This window comes from Desmodus rotundus, chromosome 3 (genome assembly GCF_022682495.2).
Source record: "Desmodus rotundus isolate HL8 chromosome 3, HLdesRot8A.1, whole genome shotgun sequence".
NCBI lineage: Eukaryota > Metazoa > Chordata > Mammalia > Chiroptera > Phyllostomidae > Desmodus > Desmodus rotundus.
The window spans coordinates 22,425,671-22,444,494 of record NC_071389.1 but is presented as its reverse complement, the minus strand read 5'-3'; the positions used below and the strand labels follow the sequence as shown (position 1 = coordinate 22,444,494).

The 18,824-nt window shown below is 44.6% G+C and overlaps 2 protein-coding genes across 9 annotated transcripts in view; both read left to right on the top strand.

The window, feature by feature from the left end:
* The window catches only part of SFPQ (splicing factor proline and glutamine rich), a 296,926-nt gene that overhangs the window by 61,653 nt on the left and 216,449 nt on the right, over positions 1-18,824 (top strand). The gene's annotated exons all lie outside the window — the stretch shown is intronic.
* The window catches only part of KIAA0319L (KIAA0319 like), a 95,708-nt gene that overhangs the window by 61,665 nt on the left and 15,219 nt on the right, over positions 1-18,824 (top strand). For all 6 annotated transcript variants that reach the window (XM_024554553.3, XM_024554556.3, XM_024554555.3 and 3 more), the window contains 9 exons: positions 3,266-3,363; positions 6,264-6,351; positions 7,538-7,630; positions 9,389-9,521; positions 12,444-12,672; positions 13,916-14,039; positions 14,679-14,811; positions 16,539-16,687; positions 18,379-18,530. In XM_024554553.3, the coding sequence (XP_024410321.1) occupies positions 3,266-3,363; positions 6,264-6,351; positions 7,538-7,630; positions 9,389-9,521; positions 12,444-12,672; positions 13,916-14,039; positions 14,679-14,811; positions 16,539-16,687; positions 18,379-18,530 (1,199 nt within the window). The remainder of the gene's footprint in view (positions 1-3,265; positions 3,364-6,263; positions 6,352-7,537; positions 7,631-9,388; positions 9,522-12,443; positions 12,673-13,915; positions 14,040-14,678; positions 14,812-16,538; positions 16,688-18,378; positions 18,531-18,824) is intronic.

Sequence of the window (18,824 nt, the reverse complement as noted above, 5' to 3'; positions counted from 1 at the left end):
GGAGATAAATATCAATGTGTGGTTTCCTCTTGTGCACCCGAAACTGGGGACCTGGCCCACAACCCAGGCATGCACCCTGACTGGGAATTGAACTGGTGACCTTTGGTGCACAAGCCCATGCTCAATCCACTGAGCCATGCCAACCACGGCTCCCCTTACATTTGGATAATGTTTTAATTTATAATGACATCTACACACCATAACTCATCTACTCTTTGCAACAATCCTGTGAGAATGGGATATAGCCTGCAACTGCACAAATATTTATGTGATACAAGAGGTAATATAAGTTGTTTGAGATCATAGACTTTAATGTTAAGCCTGGATTGAAATCCCCGCTCAGCCTGTCATTAGCTGAATGATGTTCAGAAAGTTATTTAACTTCTCTAAGTTTCTATTTCTTTCTCAGTATAATCAGGATGATTCCTATATAATTATGTTACTTTAAGGGCAAAACAAAATAGTATGTATAAGGCACCCAATTCAATGCCTAGCATATAGCTGATGCTCATTAAATGTAGGTTGTATTATACCCACTTAAAAGAGGAAGAAACTGAGACTCAGTTTCTTTGTTTTGGCTGAACAACTAGAAAATAACAGATACAAAATTTGTAGAGAAGTTATTCAAGATTACTGCTACTATAAAAAGAAAAAGGCCCAATGTAATATATAAAACTCAAATCTACAAAATATATAAAGGATGATTAATTCATTGTTTAAGAAAACTTTTGTAATATGAGCATCCCTTTCACATTAGAAGTATACATTAATATACCAAAATTTGACTTATAAACACATACATATTCTCTTAAGACTATCTGTGACATGAAGTGAAGCATACGTTGATGGAAAAATGACTGCATTGGGTCTATATTACTGTCATTTATAATGTTAACCAAGTGGAATGTCATAATTCAGGAAGAGGTACTTCCATTTTATTTTATTTTTTAAAAGATTTTATTTATTATTTTTTAGAGAGAGGGGAAGGGAGGGAGAGAGGGGGAGAAACACCAGTGTGTGAGAGAAACATCGTTGCCTCTCACATGCTCCCCCCAGGCATGCGCCCCGACCAGGCATCCAACCTGCGACTTTTCTCCTTGCGGAGCGACGCCCCCCCCACTAAGCCACACCAATCAGTGCAGTGGTGCTTCCATTTTAGGTATACATGTTTCCAATATAATATTTCTACTTTCTGGGCCTAACATCAAATAGTATATTTATGCAAAAAGTACTTTCCCAGATCCTAAATGCCCTCTCTGTTCTGTATTTCTGCCCTCAAATTCTGTTTTCCTTGTCAATTTATTCCACCTTCCTTTAGAGCTTTCCCCTTTCCTCCTTTGGTGGTGAGTTAAGGTGAATGGATCGGTGGGCTTTGAAGATGGAGGTGAGGAAAGAACTGCCTCGAGCTGCCATTGCTCCCACTCTTTGGTGAAAGATACGCCGGGCTCTACTGTAGTATTTCTTTTCTAACCTCTGTTTGCATAGACATTTCTGTCAGTTAATATTGCCGTGGAGATGACAACACAGTTCAGAAACAGATTTTTTCCAACTCTCCACTCTCCAGGTTCTTCAGCCTTTAATCAGATACATGAGGTGGGTGTTTTCAAACTTTCAAAGGCTGGGAACAATGAGGTAGGACCAGCTCTGCCTGCTCCTCATCCCCCTCATCTCCTGGGGCAGCCCCTGGAGCACCTCCCAGGATCCCTCCAGGGTTTGCAGGCACAGTTTGAAAACCACCGCCCTGAGTCATTAGAAGCAGCAGCCTGTCCAACAGGCCTGTACTCAAGTCGTTCCTCCCTTGGATCAATTTCTGGCTATAAGACAGAATTTATCCCCTGAGCTTTTCTGTTCTAGGAATATTGTTCTTTTTGGAAATTTGTTTGTTAGCCTTAGATATTACAAAGCTATCAATTTCCAAGCTAGTGTGGGTCTGTTTTCTATGTGAAAAACTTTCCAACCACAGTTGCAGGAAATGTCATCTCCTAGCACCATCCTGCTTGTGCTCCCTCCCTCCTGCCCCTCACCTCACCTGCCTTCCACGTGGGCGTTTGTGAGCGCGGGGCCAGAGAAAGCTAGTGTTTGGAAAGGGAGGAGGAGTAATAGATCTGGTGTCTCAGGCTCATAGAAGAAAACCTGGTCTTCAGATGAAGGTTATCTTGGAATTGGGTTCTGTGTGTTAACTTTAACTTTTGAACTTGTAAAATAAGAAAAAGATGACCATTCTCTGCTAAGCATTTGAGGTTTTTTATATTTTCTTTTAGTTTTTGCTTTTGGGTGGTAACTTAAAACTAAACCTTCCTACCAAATCCCACTCTTCCCTAGCCACACATGCATTTTTCTTCCCCAAAATTTAAGACCACTTTTACTGGGGAGATTCCATTTAGATAAAGGCCTTCTATCCTTGCCTTACCCAGTCATACAGTTTGAGCTACAAATGAAGACCATTTAATGCTTCATTTGATCTTAATTAATTTCAGTGGGGCCTGTTTTAAGTGGGCCATCCCCACCACCTTCTGCACTGTGTTATTTAGCTCAGCAGGAATGAAGTAGCTCTTTTAACTCACCAGGGTGTGATGACCTCAGTGAGACGAGCATTGTTAGCACTTTGTAAAAAGCTATTTTTGAACCATGTTATTTAGAAGTTATTGCTGTTCTTTGTTGCAAAAGAAGTTTTGCAAGAAAATGGCCTTTGTGCCCAATGAGTTCATCTGTGGTGGTTGGTAGGGAGGGCATGCATTTTCATTGGGATGCCATACCATGGGAAACCTGGTATTTGGAGGGAGAATCAGCCGTGAGTCAGGTAGGTTTGGGGCAGGATTGAGCATTTCTGGGAGAAAGTGGAAGAAGCCCTGACTGTAACAGAATCTACCCTTTCTTCCAACAGCATGTTTGGTTTCCCTGTAGCCTTTGGGATGAAATCTTAAGAACTAAGGCTTTGTCAAGATTTAGATGAGATTTCTCCCTGGCCAGTGTGGCTCAGTTGGTTGGACGTCATCTCACAAAGCAAAAGGTCGCCAGTTTGATTCCTGGTCAGGACACACGCCTAGGTTGCAGTTTTGTCCCTGGTCAGGGCACAGATGAGAGGCATCCAATCAATGTTTATCTCTCATATCAATGTTTCTCTTCCTCTCTTTCTCACTCCCTTCCCCTCTCTTTTAAAAAAAAGAAAAAGATTTAGATGAGATTTGTTATTTGAGATTTGTGTGGCTGCCCTATTTGTGTGTAGGTGTGTGTTTTGATGATTTTTGTAACTGCCGTTCTATAGGAGAAACCTACAACTATGACTGGCAGCTCATTACTCATCCTAAAGACTACAGTGGAGAAATGGAAGGGAAATATTCCAAGAGCCTCAAACTATCCAAGGTGAGTTTGCCTCCTGTCATTTGCAGGGCTGGGGTAGAGGTGTTGATCATTTTTAAAAATTTATAATATAGAGTTATCTGGCCACACTCCTATTGGGAGCAATCTTTTGAAAGTGAATCATTCGAAAGTCTTGACTGGCTGACATCCAGTATTTGTTAGTATATGACTCTCAAATTTTCATTTATGAGGAGAAGACTGTACAAGCATGGTGGTGATAGCTGCAAATATACACTGAACAGCTTTTAAGGGTAACTGAACAGCATAAGGAGTTTAGAATTTGGGAAATAAGCTAGGTTGCTTGTGGCCACATGACTGTGTAAATTGGCGCAGTCTTTTTTGTGACTCAATGTAGTTTTTAAGAGCCATAAAAATTTACATTTTCTTTGGTCAAACAGTTAACTTCTTTCTTTCCTCCCTTTCTCCCTCCCTTTCTCCCTCCCTCCCTTCCTCCCTCCCTCCCTTCCTTCCTTCCTTCCTTCCTTCCTTCCTTCCTTCCTGAACTGTTTATTGTACATTAGTTATGTGACAGGCATTGGGGGTTTTCCTGTGAGTTAGCCATAATCTTAGCTTTCAAAGACAATGGACAGTTAGCTCTCAAAGACAGTGGGTAGCACTGACTGGAAACAGGGAGTTATAATGTGGGAGGGGTGCACTAGGTCAGTGCAGGGGGTATTGAAACTCTGGGGAGTTAGAGTAGATTTCTTAGAGTTTGCCTAATTTGGTCATGAAAGGTTACTAATTTACTGGGTAAAGGGCAGAATGATAACACTGTAATCAGGGGAGATGATATGTCCACTAGGGCAAATATGAGAGAGAAAATGTGGAAGAAAGGGATATACGCAGTTCGGCGTGAGTAGACCCTATGGCACGAAGAGCACAATGGCACAAGGAAGTTGGGCAGGTGCAGAGGCCAGGCCACTGTAAGGACTTCGAATCTAATCCAGGGGGCGTATGGAGCCTTTGAAAGACTTTAAGCAGGAGAAAGACATGTTCAGATTTTCAGTTTAGGCGGTCACCCTGACTGCAGATTGGAGGAGAAAAAGAGACCAGTGAGGAATCTGTTGACAAAATTAGGTGTGAGATGATAAAAACCTGAGTAAAAAGAAAACTAAATAAATAAAATAAAACTTCAAAACCACCTATTGAGCTCATACCATAGCATGCTAGAAACCATGCTAATTGTTTAATACCATTATTTTATTTAATCTTCATAGTGACCCCAAGACGTAGATATGAATATGTGTTTTACAAATGACAAAACTAAAAATTGGAAAAATAAAGTGGTTTGGCCAAAGTTCACAAAGCTATTAAATAGGAGATTTGAACTGGAACTTTCTGTCTCTAAAGGCCACCCCCCACCCTTGCTTTTAGCAGCTAGGCTGTGATGACGGCTAAAAACTAAATTGACGGCAGTGTGAACGGAGAGAAGTGATTGGATTGGAGAAATATTACAGAGGTTGAATTGATGCTAAGACTTGGTGATCAGTTAATTGCCTGAAGGTGTTGAAGAGAAGTCCAGGATAACTATAGTCTTTGGCTTAGGCATCTGGGTGGATGTTGGTGCGAATGTGGTGGTCGTCATTGAAATGAGGAGCACAGGAAGAGGAGCTGGGTTGGGGAGGTTTGCAGATGATTAACTCATTTTCAGACAGAGTGAGTCTGAGATGCCTGTGAAATATTTGAGTGCAGGTGTCCCGTAAGGGGTAAGGAGTCAGAGGTCAGGTTATATACAGGTCTGGGCTAGAGAGCTAAATGTGCACACCGGCCTCAGAGACATGACAGTTGAAGCCGTGGCAATAGACGAGATCATCCAGAGTGTGTAGAATGAGGAAATAAGTGGGTTGTGATCGGAATCCTGGGGAACACTGTCATTGAAGGAAAGAGGAGACTGAAGAAACTGAGGAGTGGGCAGGGAAGTGAAGGCCAAGGAAGGGGAGAGCTTTACAGAAAGAAGGGAGCGGTCAAAAACACTCCGTGCAGTCAATTAACATTTACCCAAAGATCATTCAAGAGCCCAAAAGGTGTCATCCTAATGTTAGTTATGATAGTAAAAATTTGGAAACAATTCGAATAGCCAGCGATGTGGAATGCTTATGAGAATTATGGCACATGTATTCATATACTATTCTGCAGCCATTAAAATAACTATTGAAAACACTGTTACTGTGTGAAAAGTGTTCATGCTAAATGAATGGAAGGAAGAACAATAAAAAGTTTGATACATGCTTTGATTTTAGCCAGACCCCACACACCCTTTACATACACGTTCTTTGAAGGCAGGGATCTTATCTTATTCATCTCCAAGTCCCAGGCCTAGGACAAGTACTGATACATAGTTGGTTCCCAATATATGTTTGTTGAATGGATGAACTGTTGGAAAGTATTTTTTTGTGTGGTTAAGGATTGGAAGGAAATAAGAGAAATATGATCAATTGATGTGTTAGGACAGTGGGATATTGGGTGATTATTTTCTCTTTTATATTATGTTTATACAGTTAGTGAAAGTCAGGAGGGAAAAACAGGCAGATATTTGGGAGCTATTTGGTATTCTTACAAAATGTTTTTCTTTGCAGAGATGATTGTTTTAATTTCATAACTCTGTGCAGTAGGATGGTTGGGCCCTTAATGTTCTTCTTAAATGAAAATGGGAGTACAGAGATACTGAAATCCCTTTTGTTGTTCTAGAGTCAGCTAGCAATAAGGTGCACATTAAAAGCTGTGGTTTTTTAGTTTATTATTCATTGCTTCGTCTCTTCAGCTAGTTTACTTTCTCCATGTTGAAACCAGTGCAAGACGACGAGAGTGCCAAGAGTCAGCATGGAGAAGTTCACATATGTGTGATTTTAAGTGTAATTGCTGCTCTTTGCGGTTGACTTTGAAATCTTCTGTCCTTTCTGCAGCTCACCCCAGGCCTGTATGAATTCAAAGTGAGTGTAAATGGTCGGAATTCCCAAGGGGAAGGCTTTGTGAACGTGACTGTAAAACCAGGTATGTTCTCAGCCCTCTGCAGGGTTCCCACGGAGGTGGAGAGCTGACTTTAGGGGTTTTTAATTCCCATTCTTTTTTTGTAACACATTTTTGGGCAATTCCTAATTCAATACAGTAAAAGGTTAGGGTGGCAAAGTATATTCGTATACTTTGGTTCTGGGTGAGACATCTTGCCGGGCAGGGAAACATAAGTCATACAACCCACACTGCAGTATGGCCTGAACAATAGCCTATCCGCCTGAGAATTACTTCTCCAAGCGGTTCATGCTGAGAGAGGACCATGTGTTGTAATTAAGAGACACAAGAAAGCCAGGAGCCTAGGAGAAGCATGTAGGAGGACCAGCCAAGTGTCTGGCCCTTTCTGATCTCTTTCCAGAAATGTGGGCCTTTGTACACAGACTTTCTCACTGAAACCCTGCCAGTTTTCTCTCACCTTGGACACCAAATTCCATCATTCTTTTTAAGTAGATTACAGTGCAATAGCAAGTATGTCTTGTTTTGCATTTTCATAGAAATTTGGCGGAAGTTGGCAAGTGGCACATACGTTGGCAGAAATTCTTAGTACTGTTTTCTGACTTTGTTGGTAATAGATTTTCTTTTAATTCCTTAAACCTTGTAGCCAAGGTAATACTTTCTCTTAAAATATGTTTAGCATAAAGACCATTTGATTATTTCTCAAAGAAAAGGCCACCGGGCTCACAGTCATTCAGCTGGACCAGCGTGGTTTGTGCCTTTCCCACCACTCTGGCCTAGTCACCTCACACACGGTCGGCCCATGGGTGGCTGAGAAATTACCCATTATCTTTTCAGCACAGTCTCGTGGCAAGGGAGAGTTTGCCTGCCAAGGCCTTTATTGCACAAAGCTTATTTGTTGTCCACCTCCGGTCAGCTTGCCCAACAGCAGTCACTTACTGCTTTAGTACTTTTCATGAACCGGATGGCCCCCGAGCATTGAAAGAATGCAGTGCGTAGTCTTAGGGATGGCTATTCCTAAGGTTTGGAAGAGGCTTAACACTCTCCGGTGTCTTACATTAGAATGCCAGCCTGGTCTTGTGACTTTTGAATCTGGTGATGCTTCAGCCACCAGCTATGTAATGGAAACATTTATAATCCAACCAGACATGGTCTGCCACTCCCATACTTTACAAAGCCCCTCTTTGCATTTCTCCCGGTTGTTTACTTGCAGAGCCCCGTAAGAATCGGCCTCCCGTTGCCGTCGTGTCGCCGCAATTCCAGGAGATTTCTCTGCCCACCACTTCTACAGTCATTGATGGCAGCCGTGAGTACCTCCCCAGGCATGGTGTTTTAGGAGAGCGTTCGCTGGGCCCTCTGGTAGAAGAGTTTGGCCCGTGTCTGCATTCTGCTTAGGCTTCTTGACCACGCTATGGGAAGACCAACCATCTGAAGCAACTGATGAGGAAGTGAAAACCAGACAGGCCCTATTTAAGACCCCCATGGGGCTTGTTTGAAGTAATATTTCTATTCTGAGATGGTAAGAAAGTGGGATTGTGCATGTACTTAGCATTATTTTAGTTAAAACTGGCTGGTTTTCAAATTTCCTTAGACGAACTTGCCATTCTTCGTTATGGAAACAAAGCTCTTTCCTATCCTGGTGAGATAAGTCACTGAGAGTCTTAACTGAGGAGCTCTCGCCCGGCCATCTCTGCCTAACAGGGTTCTCGGCAGCCTTCTCCGGGAGAGACTCACAGAATGCGCTCCACACCCTGCCTGGGCTCACTCAGATTTTCCCGTCAGAGGGCAGGAGAGAGTTCCTGGGTCTTGGTCGTTGATTCTGCTCTGTGTGTGGGGGAGGTTTCCGGCCTTGCATCTCACCAGTATTTGCTTGTTTCTTTTGAAATCTGTTAAGGCCCTGCCACCCTGACTGTCTTAGCAGCAGTAGTGGTTTTGGGCAGAGGTGGTTCCTGCTTCAGCAGAGGAAGCACCAGCAATGTTAAATGTTTCATGTAGCTGGTTTGACAAGAGGAGGAGGCTAGAAGAAGGGCGGGCTGGGAGGGAGGAGGCAGGTCAGGAAGAGGCACAGGGGAGAGCGGTAGAAAGGTCCATACAGCACCACTTTATTTTATGTTCTGAATAGATCAGAATTAAGTGCTACGGAAAGGTATACGGCAGAAAGAGTCACTGCCACCCGTCTCCCAACTCTCCAGTTGTCCTCCAGTCACTGGCATAGTTTATATATCTTCCCAGAGATGCCTTATGCATATGCAAGAAGAGACACGTACAGTTCTTTATGATAACCCGTGACGCACACTTATGTACAGTGCCTGTTTAAATATGTTGGAGAATTTTTCTGAATCAATATATGAAATACTTCATTCTTTTCTTTTTCTTTTAATGACTACATAGCCTTCCACTATACGGCTGTATAATTTCATTTTCGAATACATACTTGTTTTCAATCACTCTATTGATGGCTGTTTAGATTATTTTTGGTCTCTCGTGATTATAATGCTACCATGAATAATCTTGTAAGCATGACATTTAACACATGCAAGGATATCTGTGGGATACCTACCTAGAAGAGGAATTGCAGGGACAAAGGTAAATTTTGCCAAATTGCTCCTTAGAAAGGTTGCATCAATTTATGCTTCCACCGTGACGTATGAAAGGGCCTCTTTCTCCATACCTTTACCCATTTGATGTGGTAAGAAACTTTGGTCTTTACCAATCTGAGAGGGTTAAACACGGTATCTCAAGTATAATTTAAATTTGCCTTTATTTTCAATGAGGTTGAGTATCTTTTCATGCATTTAAGAGTTTTTGATTTTCCTTTTCTATGCAGTAGCATTTTAACCAGAGGTTGCCTGTGTTGGAGCCCTTGGAAAACTATTCAGTGGAATGTTCATAGAGAGGCAGAATGACCCACTATTCTTAGGAAAGAAACACTCTGGAGAGAGTCTGTAATTTCACGAAGCTTTCCTAGCCTCAGACCTCTAGGTAGTTGCCCTGGTTTGTGTAAACCGGGGAAGTGCTGAGACCAGTGCCCTCATGTTGTAACTGATGTTTCTTTACGGTCAAGAAAGCACTGATGATGATAAAATCGTCAAGTACCATTGGGAAGAACTTAAGGGACCTCTGAGAGAAGAGAAGATTTCTGAAGATACGCCCATATTAAAACTAAGTAAGCTCGTCCCTGGGAACTACACTTTCAGGTAAATTAGGATCCTTCAAGTTTACCATTGGCCATTTTCTCCCCCTTGTGGGTTTTACGTTCTTACAGGAGTAACTCTGACAGATACCGAATTCATTGCAGCGTCGGTTGAAAATGAAGCCTGTGGCTCCATTGGTTCTCTGAGCCCCGTGGTGATTGCAGTCACGACATTAGTAGCTTTTTAGGGCAAAAGCCTTTGCGTAGTAGATCAGGACCCGCCACAGTTAGTCCTTTACAAAGCCTTACCTTGCAGATCCCCAAATGTATTTTTAGGGTTGCTGTTATTCAGTGAAAGGGTCCATCTTTCTTTGCCTTTTCTCAGGAAAAATCTAGAAGGAACATACTACCATCTTATCTCTTCCCTTTGGGAAACACTTCTTAAACTTATGATATCTCAAAATCTTTAATGTTGACAAGTAGTTTATTTGAATGTGAGTTGTAGGATCTTCCCCTAACAGGGCTTTTTGGAGAATTTGATTCAAAGACAGCCCTTTGGGGACCTAATGTCAACATTCTAGAATATGATTAAGAATGTGAGGCTGACTGTAGAGTAATTCTTATATCTGCAGAATTCCTCATATGGTACAAAGCACTGGCATCGTACGGACACCGTGTGTCCATGATACTGTCCTCATTTTATATTCGAGAAAGGTGAGGCTCAGTGTGTTTACTAACTTCGCTGAGGTTACCCAGAACTGAAATGCAGATTTTCTGAACCCTATGTCACGGCTCATTCTACTCGGTTCCTTGACGTGGCCCATATGGAGTTTGTTTAGGCTTCCTTGAATGCTCTTCTCAATCTGTTGGAGTTCTGCCTATTCTTAAGGACCTACAGTCTCCTATGAGGCTCTCTAAGACCCTCCAAAGAACAGAGGATGTTGCGCTCAGCGCCCTTATGTGGCACCTAGCATGGTGCAGCCGCTTGTACATGAGTGTCTGTCTTCTTCACTGGACCTGAGGTCAGTCGGTTTTAGACACGGCCAGAGACACAGTGCTGAGCGTCCTAGCACAACACCCATCGTGCCGCTGAATGTGCAGGTTCTGACTGTGCAGAACTGGCAGCAACTCGGGACTTCAGGAAAGCTAGTTGCCATTCAACAAGGTTGGAGTCTTCTCATTGGCTTAAAATCGAAATATGAATGGTTTTTACCTTAGATTTCTAATGTAGGAATTTCAACATTTATGGAATTTAGCCTGGGCTAGGATAATCTTTTTAGAAATAGTAACAATAATAACTTGGTTCTTGAACATTTACTATGTGTTTATTATTACTGTTCTGAGCTCTTTGCATGCAATAGCCCATTTAATCCTTATAACAGGCAGTATGATTACTCCTATTTTATAAATTAGGAAGTTTAGGCACTGAGAGGTTAAGTAACTCGCCCAAGGTCACGCAGGCAGTCTGAGCTTTTCACACTAATGTTGGCTTGCAGCAGTTCAGTTGGGTGGGGTATTAGGGAGCGATTCCTTTTTCCTAAGCCGCAGTCTACGAAATGACAGGTTTGGGCTTGATTAGCATTAAGGTTCAGCTGATTCCACTTTGCTTTTCCTCCCCGCTGGTTTTACACGGCAGTGTCCTCTTTCCCCAGCCCTGTGGTCAGCTGCTGTTTAGATTCAGGGTTCTTGCCTGAAAGGCAGGGACTGAGGTGAAAGGCAGTGATGGGCAGCTGCCATTTTGCCACCTATCTGTAACTTGCTTTTATTCTAAAATTGGAGACAGATAGTATATGTTTAAAAAAAAACAAAAAACTGAAAACAACAGGCAAACTGGAAAAAGAAGAAAACTCCTGTGGATTGTTCTCCTTCTGATGTTTTGATTCGCATTTCTGTTTGTCTGATGTTTCTGTGCTCTTTTTCTCAAGACTGCGATACCAAAACCCCCTTCAGACCACAGGGGAAGCCCACAGATGTCTGGCTCTGTCTGTGGCTGGTGGTGAGATTAAAACAAACGACATGCCTTTTCTATGCTTTTCCTCTTTCCGTCAGCAGAATGGAAGGAGCCCAAACCTCCTTGCTTGCTTATGCTCACATTTTGAGGTGGCAAGAGCAGCTTTAGGCTGTTCAGCTGGAAAGCATCATTTAGGTAAAAGCCTGTTCTTATAAATGAGCACTTTTTTCTCTTTCAAATCTCATTTCACACTGGCACGAACCGTGGGGCTGTTGCGTAGGAGAGTGCATTTCCATCTCAGGCTCGTGTCTTACCGCAGCCAGCCCTCCTAGTCCATCCCAGAGGCTGTCTGCCAGGGTGTCCGTTCTTGTGATGCGTACACCTCTGAACCAGGATGATGGCAGGAGAGCCTGCTGCAGTCAGAGCTTTAGTTACTGTAGTGTCTTTGAGCCCCACAGGAATAGGGGCCATGGACTACCACTTCTTAAGACTTGGTTTCTGGGCTTGGGAGTCAGAACTGGCCTTGCCTCTTGGCTCATGATAGGGCCCTGGGCTGGTTACGTAGCCACTCTGCCACCTGCAAAGGGAGACCGGTGATTGTTGTGGGGGTCGGATCAGACCGTGCTTGTACCGGCCCCAGCACAGACACATGCAGGCAGCAGAGCGACCCCACGCTGCAGACATGCTGCCTGGATGCACGTCCAACACCTCCGTTTCCAAGCAAGTTACTTGACCTCTCTCTGCCTTACTCTCCTCATACGTGTGAGCAGTAAAATGAGGATAGGACTTTACAGAGCTATTGGGAGGATTTATTGAGTTGCAAATCACTTGGCACAGTGCTTGGCACACAGCAAACCCTCAGTCAGTGTTAGCCTCTAGTATTACTCTGCCTTTCCCAGAGGAATGGTAAGAATGGGTTACCAGTTGGTCACACTTGCCCCTTGGTATTTCTTAGCCTTGATTATCAGTCCTCTCGTGTTGATTCCTCTGTACCAAAGCCCCTCCGTGACTGCACGCCTCTCTCTGCCCTGACAGCTTGACGGTGGTGGACTCGGATGGAGCTTCCAACTCCACCACGGCCAGTCTGACAGTGAACAAAGCTGTGGATTATCCTCCTGTGGCCAACGCAGGCCCCAACCAAGTGATCACCCTGCCCCAAAACTCCATCACCCTCTTTGGGAACCAGAGCACTGACGACCACGGCATCACCAGCTATGAGTGGTCCCTCAGCCCCAGCAGCAAAGGGAAGGTGGTGGAGATGCAGGTAGGAGGCAGGAGTTCCCTCCTTGCCCAGGGCAGTTAGAGCTGCTGGACTGGGTCACCCTCCAAGGCTTACATTTGCTGTATTTAATTACCAAAGGCAGATTTGTGCATAGAATATATAAATTTTTTTTTAATCCAGAAAGTTTAAGGAGCCTTTAATTAACATACTGGCAGAAACCTTTATCTTAAATGTTTAGTATCGGGAAAAGACTGGATGAGAAATGGTGGCTGTTCCAGGGCGATCCAGAGAGTCAGACTATTTAAAAGCGACCCGGGTGTGAACCCTACAAATTGGGGCAGATGGCCTGACGAAGCGGGGAGCACCTTCTCCCCGGAGATGTTTAGGAAGAGCCTAGAGCTGCCACCACACCGGTGACAAAGCACACACAGAAAACTGGGTGGGCCGTGGTGCGCCCGAGAACTCAAGCCCAGACTAAAGGGTTGGCTGCCCCTCAGGCCCAGCTGGTTGTTGCCAGATGGAAGTGTGTTTCCTGTATTGCTAGAATGTACAACTTTTCCAGAAAAGATAGAAATCTAGACCTCTGTGTGAAATGTTACATCTCTTAAGACATACACGCCAAACAAAATGTCTGCAAGCTCGGAGGCTGCCGGTTTGTGGCCACTGTTCTCTCGTCGCATTGGAAGGCTGTTCTAAGTTACGTATGAAGTTCCTTCTGACACTCAGTAATCCTTGTTTCTAGATTTGAGGCATGGCTTCAGGCTCACCTATCACCCCGAGTTAGTCTAAGTAGTATGTTGGGTTTCTCTGCCGCTGTAAGATCTGTACCGACCTGTGAGAAGGCAGCACGGCTTTACGTGGCGTCTTGAGTTACTGCCACATTTTACTGAGGCAGCTTTGTAGGGATCACGGTGTGGCCTTTGTAGGAAGGACACTGTTTTTAAAATTGTGTTGTTATATATTCATGGCCTTTCTGCCTGGGTCGTAGAGACTGATCTTGGTTGTCTGCATATTTTCCTGTACTCCCCTCCCTTGTGAGAGCGTTTGATTTCATTTGAAATAGCTGCTGTGTCAGGGAGGGTTGTTCCCTCTTAAGGGGGAAACTTTTAACGAGACGTTTCACAGCATCTGATTCAGCATTCACTAATTTTGCTGAACTAGGAGGTAATAGCCCAGCACCAACTAGGCTTAGAAAACCGGGCAAATCTCTTAGACCCGAGCAGGACTTAGTGTATGATGTGATTCTGGGAGGCTGTTTTCCCACTGTCTGCATTCATGTATCCAGGGCGTTAGAACACCAACCCTGCAGCTCTCTGCTATGCAAGAAGGAGACTACACTTACCAGCTCACAGTGACTGACACAATAGGACAGCAGGCCACCGCTCAAGTGACCGTTATCGTGCAGCCTGGTAAGTTCCAACTTGAGGTGCAGGCTCTTCGATTGGCTGTTCCCTTTACCCTTGGGGAAGAAGAGGGTTTGGGTTCTGAGCTGAAAGAGGGGGGAAGTGGGAGGTACCAATTCATAGAGCCCCTGGCAGTTTCTGTTGTCCTAGCAACTTCTGTTGTCCATTCCCCTAGTGCTTTTTCTTCATAGCTTGAGAGAAAGAGCACTTCACAGCCTCAGCTCATGCCCTTACCCTTCACTAGTTATAGTGTTGTCAAGGCCACAGAGCAGAGAGTCTCTGCCATTCCCAGTCCTGTCATGTGCCCTTTAAGGACCAGCCTCAAGCCTACTTCCTCAAGAAAGCCCCATCTTACCACTCGGACCCTTTTATTTGCACTCCTATGGCACAATATTTTGCATTCAGTGTGGCATTGTAACTTCATTAAATTCTGCCGTGTTCTTTCAGAACCGTTCTGTTCAGCTTTATAGTCTGTGTCGTGAGCTCCCTGACCACACCCCAGTACATAGCTGTCCCGCTGTTACCTGGCAGTTCTGCTGGCAGAGCGGCAGGGTCCTCATGGCTTCCAGAACATACGTCCCGATTGGATCCTCTCCTTTCCCAGCCTGACTGCCTGCTTTTGACCTCCAAGTATCTGTCTTCTAGAAAACAACAAGCCTCCGCAGGCAGATGCAGGCCCAGATAAAGAGCTGACCCTTCCCGTGGACAGCACAACCCTGGATGGTAGCAAAAGCTCAGATGATCAGAAAATTATCTCATATCTCTGGAAAAAAACACAGTGAGTATCGACACAAACTCTTTATTTATGCAGAGGCTCCAGGCCTTTGGAGAACATGGTTTTACTTGCTTTTTAAGAGTTTACTTGTTCTTGTTCGCTTATTCAAGGGGTGGAGAGGGGAGTGACTGAGAAAAAAACTTTGCGATGCCAAACTTCAGCTCTAAGAAAATTATATAAAATAATTTTTGTAAGAAAAAAAAGAACGCTTACCATCAGTTAGTCCCCAGGAGTACTTTGTAATCCTGGTGCTTTTAAAGGTATAATCCATCTGCTGAAATGCATAGTTTAATTACACTTGAGAGGCAGGATGGAAGGGGTAATGGAGCAGAAAAATACTGTTGCTCAGAATTAACTGGGTAAAGCTGGCAGGGGGGATGGGGCAGAGCAGCTATTAAGGAGAGTTGAAAATTCATCTACAGGATGAAAGCGTCGCTCTGTTACTGTTCCCTTGCACAAGACTACACTTACCAAGTATGTTAGCCAGAGGCAACGGCGGTAACCAAAATAATTCTAGTTAAACTAGAATTACCGAATCGAACCATTCCTGAGTCTCACAGTTCCTTTCGGCTCTTTTAAACCATAACTACTGGGATTCAAATTATATGCAGGACCCCAAAAGCAGCGAAAGAATTCCAAGGAAGAGTTAAAAGTTAACAAGGAGTTAAATTTATTTCCAAAGGTGGCACCCATAGGACAGACGGGCTGTTCTGTTTTTGGTTTTGTTTGTGGCCTAGGGCATCAGAGAATAGTGGGAAAGCCTTGTTACTGGACTGCACTTGACTTGTGATTGGTGAATTGGATTCTAGAAATTATTTTCTCTGCTCTTGTATCTTTCTTTTTGAGAACCTAATCTTTCCCAGCCCAGGGTATTTTAGTTATAACTATTGAAGGTACTAGTGGGGAACCTTTTGGTTGAATTTTATTAGTGTTTACAGCAGAAATAATGCTTAGCAAGCTTCTTGGAGAAGAATCTGTTTCAGGGAGGGCTACTAGGGTCAGAGATCATAGATTTGAACAGTGAAACAAAATAGTACCAGCAAGTCTGCAGATGTCTCTGGTCTTCCTGTAGTTTTAGGGGAAGCTCTGGGGCATTTTGATTCTTGAGCAGAAGGGCTCTCTGGTGTGTGCAGCGTTGTGCTGGGTGTCGGCACAGAGCAGGTGTCCTGGGTCCTCTGGGGCCCCTGTCCAGTAGCTGGGGGGAGCTTTGCTTACAGAGCCGCTAGGAAGTGGATGGTTTTGCCCTGAGAATTCCTCTGCAGCTTTGGCCCATTTCCTTCTCTGACTTTTCAGCAAGAGTGAGTTTGGCATGTGATTAAGAAATGCATTTTGCTTCTTTGCTGGAAAGAGCTGAACCAACTAGTGGGCCAGAAATACTTTTCAGAAACATCACTCTGAAGTCATTCTTTTGATCAAAGACCTCCCCAGAGCACTTTCTTCCTTTTACAAACTGGAACAGCAAAGAGTTTTGAATGTTCCAGAAGCCCATATAAAGGATAAGGCTAGATGTATTTGAAAGCTGGTGAATGGCATTTTCTGATCAGCAGGTAGCCTGTATTTTGGGGCCAAATGACACTCTGTCCAAACAGAATATTTTAAAGCTTGTCCTCTCAAGGTCTGGGAAACAACAGTTCATGTGGTCACTGAGGCAGTAATTGTCTGCACCTGCTGAGTCAGGGACAGGAGAGCAGCAGGCACGACTCCATCCTCTGGTTTCTCTCCTTGTCCAGGGGCCCTGATGGGGTGCAGCTCGAGAATGCTAACGGCAGTGTTGCCACTGTGACGGGGCTGCAGGTGGGAACCTACGTGTTCACCTTGACTGTCAAAGATGAGAGGAACCTGCAAAGCCAGAGCTCTGTGAATGTCATTGTCAAAGAAGGTACCTCCCTGCCTCGGGTTGGTGCAGCAGCCTCTGGGTCGGATAACTGAGAATTCATCCTCTCTTGTTTGGCTACGGAGATCGATCAGAGACAGGGTGTGGGGAAGAAAGTTGGGTAAGGGCAGCTGTTATTTGCTTTTCGAAAACAACCTTAACTGAGAGCGACTGTAAGGTGAATTTTAACTTCCTCTGTTCCCCTTCCTCCTTTCCTTCCTTCTCATTGAATAGGGAAAGGATAAAGGTTTTTTATTTTTTTTAAAATGTATTTTATTGATTATGCTATTACAGTTGTCCCAATTTTCCCCCTTTTGTTCCCTCCACCCAGTATCTTTCCTCCCTTCTGCAACCCCCCCACCTTAGTTCATGTCCATGGATTGTACATATAAGTTCTTTGGCTTCTCCATTTCCTACACTATTCTTAACCTCCCCCTGTCTATTTTGTACCTACCAATTATGCTTCTTATTCCCTTTACCTTTTCCCCCATTCTCCTCCCGCCCCCTCCCAGCTGAGAACCCTCCATGTGATCTCCATTTCTCTGATTCTGTTCCTGTTCTGGTTTGCTTAGTTTGTTTTTTTAGATTCAGTTGTTGATAGTTCAAAACTATGAACATTAAAATGGCAGCAAATTCACAACCAGGGACAACTAAATCTAAGGATTAAGGCTTTTTTCCTTTGCATTTTTATTTTGCCTGTGCTGCTAAGACCCGGCATTACTGTGACTTTCCTGCTAGCTACAGTGACACCTGCTGTCAGACCTTAGAATGGCTGTCCTGCACTGGAGCTGTCTGTGCTCGGCCTAGGAACCTGCATGCTGAAACCAGCTGGAGGCAGGCGTTGATGGGCCTTGCTCTGGTTCGCAGGCATGATGATCAGTGATAGCCTTGGGAGAGCGCTATGAGCTGATAGCAGGAAAACCTGTCAGATGTGCAGGTGCCCTCCATTTGTATCCTGAGCTCGGTAAACACTGGAAACCACACACCTGAATAAACAGCTGCAGGTGGGGCCCAGGTTAAGCGAGGTCTCTCCTTTTTCTCTGTTAAAGTACTAAGGAAGGAATCAAAAAAGATGTTCAGAGAATAACATTTCAACCCGTATTTTATCTTATTTTAGAGATTTTATTTATTTATTTTTAGAGAAAGCGGGATTGGGAGGGAGAGAGAGGGAGAGAAACATCAATCGGTTGCCTCTTGCACTCCTCCAGCCAGGGACTCAGGCATGTGCCCTGGCCAGGAATCTAGCTGGCAACCTTTCCGTTTGTGGGACGGCACCCAGCCCACGGAGCCACACTAGTCAGGGCTTACCCCATATTTTAAAGACAATTTATGGTATCAGCTGGATGAAACCTAAACGCCCAGGCTTCAATCCAGCTGCGGGCCTTTATTTCCAGTTGTCACATACCTCCAAAGCACAGATTCCTTTCGGGGAGGCTGCTAGGAGAGTACAGGAGGAAACTGCGCGTGTCCCCTCCATCCAGTGGTATCGGGAGAACGGTTCTGGGTGTGGCTGGAGCCTCAGGGCCTGTCTGTGGCACGGTGGCTTTAAATGTGCACTGCTGCTGGCAGGGACAGGTGCTGGAACAAGTTCTTCATTTAAGATGCATTTGGTGTTTAACTTCCCCGTAAGTGTCATGAAGAAGCATTTCTTTTTTCCCCAGAATGTTATATTATTTCAATGATTTCTCTTTGCTTAGAAATGAACAAACCACCTATAGCCAAGATAACTGGGAATGTGGTGATAACCTTGCCCGTGGACACAGCAGAGCTGGATGGCTCCAAGTCCTCAGATGACAAGGGAATAGTCAGCTACCTCTGGACTCGAGATGAGGGGAGCCCCGCAGCAGGGGTAAGTGTGCCAGGAGCCGGAGGGCAGCGCATGGCCATGGTGGTGAGATGGGGAGAGGAGGTGGGGCCCGACATCCTGGTATCTGTTTAACCAGGCGGTTCCTCTGTCGCAGCCGGATTGCTCTCTGAAGTCTGGCGGGGGGGTTAAATGGCTTGCCGAGGGGCGCTCTGCAAGCCAGTGTGGCACAGGGTGTTTCTGCTCCCTGACCCTAGCGCTGTGGCTGCAGCGCTGTTGCAGAGCAGAAACTGCTTGGAGTTGAAGAGTGCGGCTCAGAGGGGCTTAGCTGTGACGGAA